This window comes from Drosophila biarmipes, chromosome 3R, assembly GCF_025231255.1.
Source record: "Drosophila biarmipes strain raj3 chromosome 3R, RU_DBia_V1.1, whole genome shotgun sequence".
NCBI classification, from domain to species: domain Eukaryota; kingdom Metazoa; phylum Arthropoda; class Insecta; order Diptera; family Drosophilidae; genus Drosophila; species Drosophila biarmipes.
The window spans coordinates 30,826,681-30,839,489 of record NC_066616.1 but is presented as its reverse complement, the minus strand read 5'-3'; the positions used below and the strand labels follow the sequence as shown (position 1 = coordinate 30,839,489).

The following is a 12,809-nucleotide window of genomic DNA, read 5'->3' as shown; positions in this document are numbered from 1 at the left end:
ACAAATTCAAAAAGAAAATTATTGATGAAGAGGTATTCTAAAAATGCCTGAATACCCTCATTATTTTTGTGGTATATTTTCCAAGTGGGCCTGGTATTTTTTCCCTGCATCACTATTTTGCTCGGAAAACTGGACTGGACGGTGAAAATAACGGAGTTGTGCGGGAAAAGGCTTTTTAAAAGGCGTGAAAAGCAGACAGTGGACATCTCAGGGACAAGAAAAAGCCACTGAAAGGATTAATAACATCAAAAACATGGCCCTCAACGCCTTGCCCCGCCCCCAGCTGCACCAACAAACGCCACACTTTTCGACCACAAGAATGCAGTAAAAAACGCATAAATAACCGTGAAAAGACCACAACAAGATGACCCAGAAGCCAGGCGAGTGGGCCAGTGCCCTTTTGGCCCGTTTCGAGGATCAGGCAAGTGTTTTCCGAGCGCTTTTCCGCAGTTGCGTTTTCCCAGGCGAAAAAATGTACCTGCTGCTCTGCCTCTTGCTCCCCCATACATGCACACCCCTTCCGTGTGTTGGTGCCTCACGCGCCCTGAGTGTGTGAGGTCTCAATCAAAGGCGTGGGGGAGCGAGACAGCAACAATAACAATAACATGGAATTCCGCATGAATGAAGTGGATTTACTCACTCAATGGTTGCTACTTGCAGCTGCCGAACCGGATCGGAGCCTATGGCACGCAGGCCAGGATGAGCCAGGACCAGCTGGTGGCCTGCCTGATCCACATATCGCGCTACCGCTTCTCCCTGGTCATCTCGGGCCTCACCAAAATGCTGCAGAGGGTCAATGAGGCGGTGAGTACTCCAAAAATATGCTCCATAAGAAACCAGGAACCATCATACTTTACAAAAAGGTTGCCTACTTCAAGGCGGGATTATGGGAACTTCCCCTCCCCTTTTTTCCTATCTTTATATAAATGATTTCTTCATAAATCCTCTAGCTAATACAACACTTCCCCTGCAGGCCCTTCAAAACCGCCATGAGCCTGAGCGTTGCTACTTCGAATCGCTGGTCATCATACTGACCACCCTGGAGCGCTGTCTGACCAACCAGACCAAGGACACCGCCCGCTTCGAGGAGGCCATGAACGTGAAGCTACTGCTGCGCGAGATCTCCCAGTTTGTGGACGTCCAGAGCGACAGTAATCCGAATGCTGCCCAGCTCAAGGCCCTGGCATCCAAAGTGCTCTTTGCCCTGTCGCAGAACCACTTCTCGGCGGTGTTCAACCGCATCTCGGCCAGGATCCAGGAGCTGACGTCCTGTTCGGAGGAGAATCCAGACTACAACGACATCGAATTGATTCAACACATCGACATGGATATGATCAAGTTGACCAAGCTGCTGCAAGGTGGAAAAACTAACTCAGTCTATGAAAGAAATGGCTATTATTACATTAATACTTGTAGAAACCATCACTAAGTTTCGGTCCAAGCGGGCGCCTCCTTTGATTTTGCTCTACTCACTGGAGAAGGCTATTTGGAACTGGATCGAGTACCACCCACAAGAGTTTCAGGACCTGCAACGCGGCACCAATCGAGATATATCCACGTAAGTCCAAACTACAAAATGACTAATACTAAAATGATATTAATATGTTATCTTTTAGCTGCTGGGAGCCACTGATGGACTTTGTGGAGTACTTCAAAACCGAAAACAAGAAGAGCAAGACCCTTGTCTGGCCGCTCCAAATGCTCTTGCTAATACTGAATCCCTCCTGCCTCGAGGCCGTTGTCAACGAGCTGCAGCAGTCGGAGAAGGAGAAAGAAAAGGAGAAGGAGAAGATGGCATCGAAGTCGGGTCAATCCACCTCCCGCGACAAGGACTTTTCGGCCAAGCAGTTCATCGAAAGCATCAAGCGGGGACTGGGCCAGCACTCGCCATCCAAACAGGTCACCGAATCCTCAGCCATTGCCTGTGTGAAGCTCTGCAAGGCATCCACCTACATCAACAACACAGACTCCAACAATGTGGTCTTCAAGCTGGTGCAGTTCTTCATCAATGATCTCAAGGCACTGCTCTTCAATCCGGCCAAGCCCTTCTCCCGCGGACAGGGCTATAACTTTGCGGACATCGAGCTGATGATTGACTGCTGGGTGTCGTGTTTCCGGATAAATCCCCACAACATCGAGGCGCTGAAGGTTTGCCTGAACTTGTCGTCGCCGCAGGCCTATCACTTTGTCATTGTTTGCTCTCTGCTAAGGTAATTAATTTCAGTATTACTCTATTATGTCACCTATACTAATCTTTGTTATTTAATTTAGGTTGGCTCACATTTTTGTGGACTTTCGGCTGCAGAACAAGAATCCCTTCCGGATCGTCAACCAACCCAGATTGTCCTGGTGGCCACAGACGGATGTGGTTCATTACCGATCTGCTGAGCTAAGGGCTCTGTTCACGGATACTCTTAACAAGGCTACGCAAGGATATATAGCACACACCCCACTCCGCTATATTACCTCTCTGACGCTCAAATCGAAGGATACGCAGAAGGGTTTGACCCGGGCTGAAGAGGGACCCGCCCACAAAATGCTATTGTTGCTGCTCGTGCGTTTGATTCATGCCGATCCCACGCTTTTGTTGAATGTGAGTTTAAATCAACTTATCAATAAAACCGTCTAGTTCACGTATTCCTTTCAGACACAAGGAAAAGTGGCCCATGAAGTGCAGAGCTCCACGCTGGAGCTGATTAACGGCCTGGTAAGTTTGGTGCATCAAACCACCATGCCCGATGTGGCCCAAGAGGCTATGGAGGCGCTGCTCGCTCTGCACGCCCCGGAGAAAATAGAGGTTTGGAATCCAGAGGCTCCCATCAACACGTTCTGGGACGTCAGCTCCCAGGTGCTGTTCTCCATTTCGCAAAAGCTCATCCAGCACCAAATAGCCAACTACACGGATGTCTTAAAGTGGCTGCGCGAGATCTTGATCTGCCGGAATACGTTCCTCCAGCGACACAAGGATTACGCCCATGTGGGCAGTCAGATTGCCATTTGTAAACAGGCTCACATAAAGATGGAGGTGGTTTTCTTTATGTACCTGTGGAGCGTAGATTTGGACGCAGTGCTGACGTCGCTGTCCTGTTTTGGATTGTTATGCGAGGAGGCTGAGATTTGCTGCAGCTCGGATGAGCTGACAGTGGGCTTCATCATGCCGAATTACCATATTTACCAGGAGCTGGCTCAATTGTCCACTTGTGAGTTTAATAATCTAGTTGCTTTAACCTATATTTAATTGTTATATTTACATTCTAGCCGCAACCGACTCTCGTATTTGTTTCTTTGACAACACCCATGGCAATGTGCTGAGCCGCCTGACCCTTCAAAAACGCATAATGACTCTTTTGCGCAAGATCGAGCACTGCGTCCATGGTGTGCAACCCGCTTGGGAGGAGACCTTTCGCAACTGGGAAGTGTCCAGCAAGGTTTTGCAAACGTACCCCAAATGCAAGGGCGAAGATGGCCAAGCAGAAGTCTTTCACCGAGGAATGGGCAAGCGGCGAGCGAGTCATCAGAGTTCAGAACACGATCTAGAGGAGCAGATCAATGAGTGGGCCAACATGACTTGGTTTCTATTGGCCCTAGGCGGAGTCTGCCTTCACAAACGCAGTAGTAGCCGCCAAATGCTGCTGCAGCAATCGCAGAACAATGCCTCCTTGGGATCACTCGCTCAGAACTCACTTTACTCCAGCTCCACAAGTTCCGGACATGGTTCTCTGCATCCCAGTACGGTTTCGCTCTCCACCCTTCCACCAGCACCGCCACAAGATGTCAGCTACTGTCCTGTAACACAGTAAGATTCATAAACACAAATTATTTAAATTAAAACTTAACCTGTATTTCTAAACCACAGATTTGTTGGCCAACTACTGCGTCTGCTGGTCTGCAGCAATGAAAAAATCGGCCTGAATATCCAGAAGAACGTGAAGGAACTGGTGGGCGAGGAGATGTCCACTCAGCTATATCCCATACTTTTTGACCAAGTTCGAGCCATCGTGGAAAAATTCTTTGACCAGCAGGGCCAGGTGAATGTCAACGTGACCGACATCAACACGCAGTTCATCGAGCACACCATCTATATAATGAAGTCGATCCTGGACCCCAAGGCCAGCAAGGATCTCAACAACGATCAACCCTCGCCATCGGAACATTTGGGAGTGACAAGCATCGAGGGCATGATGCTGGGAATCGTGCGCTATGTTCGCCACCTGGATATGACAGTGTACGCCATTCGCATCAAGACAAAACTGTGCCAGCTAGTGGAGGTGATGATGAAGCGACGCGATGATCTCGCCTTCCGTCAGGAGATGAAGTTCCGAAACAAGTTGGTCGAATACCTGACCGACTGGGTGATGGGCACTTCGCATCAGATTGCGCCGCCCAGCTCGGCGGATGCAGCTATACTGACCAACACATCCCTCATCTTTCGCGATCTGGACCAAGCATGCATGGAGGCAGTGGCGGCCCTGCTGCGCGGTCTTCCTCTCCAGCCAGAGGAATCGGATCGGGGTGATTTGATGGACGCAAAGAGCGCGCTCTTTCTGAAGTATTTTACCCTGTTTATGAACCTGCTGAACGACTGCATCGACAGCTCGGAAGCGGAAAAGGAGATGAATAACACGCCACTGTTGCCGCCACGTCCTCGAATGGCAGCTGGAAAGCTGACTGCTCTTCGAAATGCCACCATCCTGGCCATGTCCAATCTGCTGGGTGCCAACATCGACTCGGGATTGATGCACTCTATCGATCTGGGCTACAATCCCGATTTGCAAACGCGTGCCGCTTTTATGGAGGTGCTCACACAAATCCTGCAGCAAGGCACCGAGTTCGACACCCTGGCTGAAACTGTCCTTGCAGATCGCTTTGAGCAACTGGTCCAACTAGTGACAATGATCAGCGACAAGGGTGAGCTGCCCATAGCCATGGCGTTGGCCAATGTCGTGACCACTTCCCAAATGGACGAATTGGCCAGGGTCTTGGTCACCCTCTTCGACGCTAAACACCTGTTGTCACCCCTCCTGTGGAACATGTTCTACCGCGAGGTGGAGGTCTCAGACTGCATGCAGACACTCTTCCGTGGAAATTCCCTGGGCAGCAAGATTATGGCCTTCTGCTTCAAAATATATGGTGCTAGTTATCTGCAAATGCTGCTGGAGCCACTGATTCGACCGTTGCTCGATGAGGAGGAAGAGACCTGCTTTGAGGTGGATCCAGCTCGACTGGACCCAACAGAGGATATTGAGCAGCACAGGAATAACCTGATTGCCCTGACCCAGAAGGTGTTTGATGCCATTATTAACTCATCAGATCGATTTCCGCCTCAGCTGCGCTCCATGTGCCATTGCCTGTACCAAGTGCTTAGCAAGCGCTTCCCGAATCTGCTGCAAAACAACATTGGTGCAGTAGGCACTGTCATCTTCTTGCGCTTCATCAATCCCGCCATAGGTAATATCGTATTTAATGCCTGAACTATAGCAAGTATTGATACCCGTTGTATTTTCAGTCTCACCGCAAGAATTGGGCATCGTTGACAAGCAGGTGCACAGTTCGGCTAAGAGAGGTCTGATGCTAATGTCAAAGATCCTGCAGAACATTGCCAACCATGTGGAGTTCTCCAAGGAGCAGCACATGTTGTGCTTCAACGATTTCCTGCGCGACCACTTCGAAGCCGGTCGACGGTTCTTCATACAGATAGCATCTGATTGCGAGACAGTGGATCAAACGTCGCACAGTATGAGTTTCATCTCAGATGCAAACGTACTGGCCTTGCATCGCTTGCTGTGGACGCACCAGGAGAAGATCGGGGACTACCTCTCCAGCAGTCGAGATCACAAGGCTGTGGGAAGGCGGCCATTCGACAAAATGGCTACTTTACTTGCCTACTTGGGTCCACCGGAGCACAAGCCCGTGGACTCGCACATGATGTTTAGCTCCTATGCACGCTGGAGCTCCATTGACATGTCATCGACCAACTTTGAGGAGATTATGGTCAAGCACCAGATGCACGAGAAGGAGGAGTTCAAGACCCTGAAGTCGATGAACATATTTTACCAGGCGGGGACAAGCAAATCAGGCTATCCCGTATTTTACTACATAGCAAGAAGATACAAGTAAGTGAATTATTAGTGGCATTACAACCAAAATTAACTTTCTTTCTATTCAAGAATTGGAGAGACAAACGGAGATCTGCTGATCTACCACGTCATACTCACGCTGAAACCCTTCTGCCACTCGCCATTCGAGGTGGTCATCGATTTCACGCACACCTGCTCGGACAACCGCTTCCGCACCGAGTTCCTGCAAAAGTGGTTCTACGTTCTGCCCACGGTGGCCTACGAAAATGTCCATGCGGTGTACATATACAACTGCAACTCGTGGGTGCGCGAATATACCAAATTCCACGACCGCATCCTGGCCCCCCTGAAGGGCAATCGCAAACTTCTGTTCCTGGAGTCACCGAACAAACTCACCGATTTCATCGACGCAGAGCAGCAGAAGCTGCCAGGCGCAACTCTTTCGTTGGACGAGGATCTGAAAGTGTTTAGCAACGCGCTGAAACTCAGCCATAAGGACACAAAGGTGGCCATCAAAGTGGGTCCGACTGCCCTGCAGATCACATCTGCAGAAAAGACAAAGGTCCTCGCTCACTCGGTGCTCCTGAACGATGTTTACTACGCCTCCGAGATTGAGGAGGTGTGCTTGGTGGACGACAACCAGTTCACCCTGTCCATAACCAACGAAAGTGGCCAACTCAGCTTTATTCACAACGATTGCGATAACATCGTCCAGGCCATTATTCACATCCGGAATCGCTGGGAGCTCAGCCAGCCAGATTCGGTTACTGTTCACCAAAAGATCCGGCCAAAGGATGTGCCCGGAACCCTACTTAACATGGCGCTACTAAATCTAGGATCATGTGATCCCAATCTCAGGACGGCTGCCTACAATTTGCTGTGCGCCTTGACCGCCACCTTTGACCTGAAGATTGAGGGGCAGTTGCTCGAGACGCAAGGTCTTTGCATACCCTCCAATAATACCATATTTATCAAGTCCGTCAGCGAGAAGTTGGCCACCAACGAACCTCACCTTACTCTGGAATTCCTCGAGGAGTCCATTCAGGGCTTCCAACGCAGCACCATCGAGTTGAAGCATTTGTGCTTGGAGTATATGACGCCTTGGCTCAAGAATCTTGTCAAGTTTTGCAAGTCCAACGACGACTCAAAGAAGCTGAAGGTGTCTCAAATTCTGGACAAGCTCATCAACTTGACCATTGACCAGAAGGAAATGTATCCCTCGGTGCAGGCGAAGATCTGGGGATCAATTGGTCAGATTCCCGAGCTCATCGACATGGTTTTGGATAACTTCCTGCATAAATCGATTACATATGGCTTGGGATCGCCGCAAGTTGAAATTATGGCGGACACGGCAGTGGCTCTCGCCTCAGCAAACGTGCAGTTGGTGTCCAAGAAGGTCATAACAAGAATGTGTCGCGTGATGGACAAATCCTGCACGAATCCAACGCAATATCTGGAGCAGCACATGATGTGGGATGACATAGCCATCCTAGGACGCTACTTGCTCATGTTGTCCTTCAACAACTGTCTGGATGTGGCCACGTCGGTGCCGTATCTGTTCCACACCATCACGTTTTTGGTCTGTTCGGGATCGCTCTCGATGCGAGCCTCCACCCACGGCCTGGTGATCAACATCATCCACTCGCTGTGCACCTGCACAAATCCCTCCTTTTCGGAGGAGGCGCAGCGTGTGCTTCGGCTCTCGCTGGATGAGTTCTCGTTGCCCAAGTTCTACTTGCTCTTTGGCATCAGCAAGGTCAAGTCGGCAGCAGTGACTGCTTTCCGCTCCAGCTGTCGTCATCCCACAGATAAGTGGCTGGGAAATGAGAGAGTTACCCAACCGTTACCAGCAGATCGGGAGAGATTGTCGCTGCCTTCGCTGGAGGTTATAACCGATGCCCTTCTCGAAATCATGGAGGCCTGCATGCGCGATGTCCCCGATTGCGAGTGGCTGAACACTTGGACCTCCCTGGCCCGCAGTTTCGCCTTCTGCTACAACCCAGCTCTGCAGCCAAGAGCTCTGATCGTCTACGGATGCATCAGCAAGAGTGTTACTGACCACGAGGTGAAGCAGTTGCTCCGCATCCTGGTCAAGGCCCTGGAATCGTTCAACGATCTCATTCTGATTGAGGCGCTGGTCATGTGTTTGACTCGCATTCAACCGCTACTGCGCCCTGAGTCGCCCATCCATCGGGCGCTCTTCTGGGTGGCCATTTCGGTGCTGCAGCTAGACGAGATTACCCTGTACGGTGCTGGACTGGCCCTGCTTGAGCAGAACCTGCACACGCTCAAGTCGCAGGGATGCTTTGATAAGAAGGAGACCATAGCAGAGGTGATGATGAAGACGCGGGAAAAGCTTGAGTGGCACTTCAAGCAACTGGATCACGCCGTGGGCCTTTCGTTCCGCAGCAATTTTCACTTTGCCCTGGTGGGGCACTTGATCAAGGTATGGTTTGATCTTATAGAAGATATTTTGAGATTTAATGGTATATTTTTTCAGGGCTTCCGCCATCCGACACCCACAACTGTTTCCCGCACTTCCCGAGTGCTGACCATGCTCCTGGGCATTATAGCCAAGCCGCTGCACCGGGACAAGTTCGAGGTGACCCCCGATAGTGTGGCATACTTAACTGCCCTGGTGGCTGTCTCCGAGGAAGTGCGCTCCAGGTGTCATGTGAAGCACGCCCTGCCCCGCTGGCCCGCCGATCTGAGTGGCAGTGTGGAGAATGGCGAAGTAGCCAGTGGAGTGCAAGCTGTAAGATAAAAGAAGCTGGATTTTAGGAAGTGAGATATATATTTTAAAATCCCCCTAGATTGGCATGCCGCTGTCACGCCGGCAAAAAAGTTGGGACATCCTAGACCAGTCCGCCCTGCAGTTTGCTCGCCAGCACAAGGTTCCCACTCTTCAGGTGAGCTTTAAAGATCGATTAGGCCCAGATGTACTCCCCACTTGTTCGAAATTCGCTGTGCAAAAGTTGTTATAACCATCTGCTATAGTAACTTTTGGCTATCTACTTGAGTTTACATATTCCAACCTATATACTCTGTATATCCAACCTACTATCTAATATCAACTATCTATCGAGATCAGCCGTTGCATAACTAATAATCGTTCAATGATTTTTTCTTTTCTCTTTTTATGTTTGATTTGAATATATAAAAAACGTTACATATGAATCACAATGTATACTCGTTGAAACCGTATTAATGCCATAATATGCCTGCCGAATCTTACATCTAATTGGTGCTTGTAACTCATCAATATCGATATTACTATATGTCTTTATGAACTATAAACTGTAACTGCCACCTGCCACCACTACTACTTCGCATGAACATTGTATTTGATTTACGTTTGATTTGGTTACCGAAACCCGCTAAAACTACAACTCCAACATCAACACTGTGACAAAAACACCACCACGAACATTAAATTAAACATCCGTAGAACGCGCGGGTTTTGTTCAAAACTCAACGCTCATTCTCGGTGCCGACAACCAAAGATCCGAACAATGCCGCCGGCATCGAAGAACGTCAGGTATTGCGTAACATAACTTATCTCTTAGCTAAGACTAACTCTACTACCCCACTAAATCCTCTATTTCTAAGTTCGCCACTAAACCCACTATTAAGTTAACATTGATGTTTCGCTGTATGTCATTTAGTTTCGTTTTTCTTGCATGGCACTGAATGAAAGCAGTAAAAAAGCTGTTCCGAGGCCAACATGCACATTCTGTTTCTATAGTAGATCTTTCATCTTCACTAGTTTTTTTTAGACCATATCTGTGTGTAATTTGACTGCACTTTTGTGATAACTTTATTAACACCTGTATATATGTGTCTGAACAGGAACGCGGCTCGCGTTCTTCGGTCTCCAACGAGTCGAATGTCCTGCTGGACCCCGAGGTCCTGCCTGATTTGTCCATACAAGCCCTGGTGCTGACTGTTCTGGCCACCTTGGTCAAGTACTCGTCGGACGAGGGCGAAACGCGCGTTTTATATCAATATTTGGCCGAGGGGTCGGTGGTCTTTCCCAAGGTGTTTCCAGTTATGTGAGTATATCTGTTCATAACTCTTTTCTAAGAAGTAATAATATTCTTTGTGGTATTTCAGCCATTCTTTGCTGGACCAGAAGATCAACAATATCCTGTCAGTGTCCCATGACCAAGTGGTGCTCAACTCAGTCCAGAGCATTATACAAAACATGCTGGCCAGCGAGGATCCCTCCCAGCAGCAGCTGCACTTCCTGCAAAGCTGCGGCTTTGGCGGACTATGGCGATTTGCGGGACCCTTCACCAAGGTGGGTGCCTAACTATGACCTATATAATATCATTTATTATAAATGTAATACATTTACAGTACAATATGATGGGAGAATCTTCGGAGCTGTTTGTCAACTGCCTGGAGGCCATGGTGGAGACCTGTTTGCCCGGCGACGAATCCGCCCCGGTGCCACCCTCTCCGCGTCCCTACAACCTGAGCTCCAGCCTGAGCAGCCTGACCTTGGGCTCGCCCACGGACAAAGGTTAGTACCCCTTAGATCATCCCTTACCTATACCGTAATGCATTGCTTTAACCTAGAGCGTTTACTTTTTAATAGCAAGCCCAAGCCCCATTTGAATGAACACAGAATTTTACAAACAGTATTTACTCAAACCTAACCTTTTCTTTATGTCACACCAATTGCGATATATAGCATTCTCATCGGAATCATTAGACTTTTATGACAATTGCCCAGGCAGCGTCAGCAGCCTGCGACGCGCCTCACACAGCAAATCACGCGCCAAACATCGAATTAACGACAGTCCATCACATTGAACGTTCCACAAGAAAAATACAAACTATATTTAAACCGCAACTAAAGACAAACGATGGGTAGCCGCAAACAATGCCACTAAATAACACCATGATTGGAAACAAATGTGTATTTCGTAGTTATCTAAGCTTTGCCAAATGGAATTATTGTCCCGACACACTCGAAACGATTCATTTTGTAACTACGGACACCGTATTCGATATGCAAATTGTTAAACACAACATAAAAGTCATATGGAAATCCCACAAGATAATGCACTTACTCGTAACACGCATTAGCAAATTGATGTTGAAGATTTGAGAACTATATATTGATGATAAATCTGGTACCTTGAAGCATTTACAACATATTTTCGAAATCGTGTGGGTGAATTATGAGCACCTTTTTTGTAGCTTAGTGTAGTGTTGTCATAAAATAATTGTTGTTAAAAGATTAATAGAGTCGAAAAATGTAATTCACGATAGCTGAGTTCCCACAGAGAACCGAATATATTTCTGATATACCAATGCATGCCAAGTAAATTTTATAATATTGCAAAAATATACACCCGTGCAAGTTTCAGTTTCCAGTAGCTGCTAATTTGGCTAAGAACAAACGAGAAAACACAGAGGATACACCAAGATTTTATATATTTTCATTGAAGACTATATTTTATACGAGCCAATAGATAATTGAAGTAACTAATAAGTAAACTTAATATTCTTCACCGCTTTTTCGCCCAGATTTTCCTTTCACCACGACTATGTTCCCTTCGTCGATGTGTTTATGCAACTTTTGTCTTACTTTCAGCTGCATGAATAACAACTACAGACCCGCGCACTAGACGTACCACACTAATCGCAAAAGTAATGCGTTTCCTAAATCTGTTTAAAAAGTGCTTTTAGAGAACGTGAAAACCAAGTCCCCACAGAAAGTCGTACAAAGTCATAGAATATTTATATATATTGTATAGAATGCCGGCAAGCGATGGCCACTCAATGCGAAGGGAGGAGATGTGTGTAAAAATGAGTGTATATAAGGTGTAGAGGGGAGTGGAACCAGGATGCTGTAACCCCTAGAGGATATCGAACGGAATATTTTTTAACGATTAACGATTGTACATTTTAAAGTTTGCCATCCGCAACTAGGCACACCAAGTCCACCAGTTCCTGCGAAGATGACCACGACCAGGCGAAACGGAGTTAACCACGAAAGCGTTTAAAGGCGAAATAAAATCAAACGAAACGAGTAACAGATTAACTTAAAGCTTTAAGAGAGCGGCATGTGCCACATGTCGCCGGCATTGTTTTGTATTATAAAGGAATCTCCCCGCGCAAATGTATCAGATGGCATTTATTTTTTATTTGATTCTACTTACTATTTTTTTAACCAAGCTCATATCTCATTAGTCCTTACTAATTTATTTCATCAGCACATTCTCGAAGAAAGTTCTAAAACACCAAAAACTAAACGAAGATAAGCTTAAAAACGACCCAGTCCGCTTTAATATAATTTAGTTGTAAGCACAGAACAAGATTTTTATCGAATTAGCGTTAGTAAGCGAAAGAATCGAACCAAAATAAAACCTTACGAACGTTACAACACATTTGTACCTCTTATTAACAATAAACGAAACAAGTTAGTCCGTTACACTTACTTTCTAGCACATGGATTTTAAACTGTATTCGGCGTTACCCGCGTAAAACATGAGGAATTTTTTAAACCTAGATGAGCAAATGGAACAGGATTCTATGCATTATTATTAATCTAAATGTATATGTGTGTGTTGCTATATGTGTATCAAACGAATATGTATCTTTGTATATTACAGCCACTTGAAGATATTTATGAAATGTTAATGTCCCAACTTTATCAATGTAAAAGAATATCGAACCACTTAATATACTTTCAATTAAAGTGTTTAAAGAGTATGCGAT

The 12,809-nt window shown here is 47.0% G+C and overlaps 1 protein-coding gene across 5 annotated transcripts; it reads left to right on the top strand.

The window, feature by feature from the left end:
* Positions 1–106: 106 nt before the first annotated feature.
* Positions 107–12,803, top strand: LOC108025258 (neurofibromin). 5 transcript variants are annotated; one of them, XM_017095616.3, is made up of 18 exons: positions 107–421; positions 661–804; positions 974–1,358; positions 1,417–1,558; positions 1,617–2,210; positions 2,272–2,593; positions 2,648–3,200; positions 3,259–3,796; positions 3,857–5,448; positions 5,507–6,113; positions 6,168–8,523; positions 8,578–8,832; positions 8,891–8,986; positions 9,526–9,615; positions 9,927–10,129; positions 10,191–10,377; positions 10,437–10,602; positions 11,846–12,803. In XM_017095616.3, the coding sequence occupies exons 1-18, from the start codon at positions 365–367 to the stop codon at positions 11,893–11,895; spliced, it is 8,337 nt and encodes a 2,778-aa protein (XP_016951105.1). In that variant the 5' UTR covers positions 107–364; the 3' UTR covers positions 11,896–12,803. The 5 variants fall into 5 exon arrangements, with proteins under 5 accessions (XP_016951105.1, XP_016951107.1, XP_016951104.1 ...); XM_017095618.3 differs by having other exon boundaries at positions 11,683–12,803; XM_017095615.3 differs by having other exon boundaries at positions 10,774–12,803.
* The last annotated feature ends 6 nt before the right edge of the window (positions 12,804–12,809 follow it).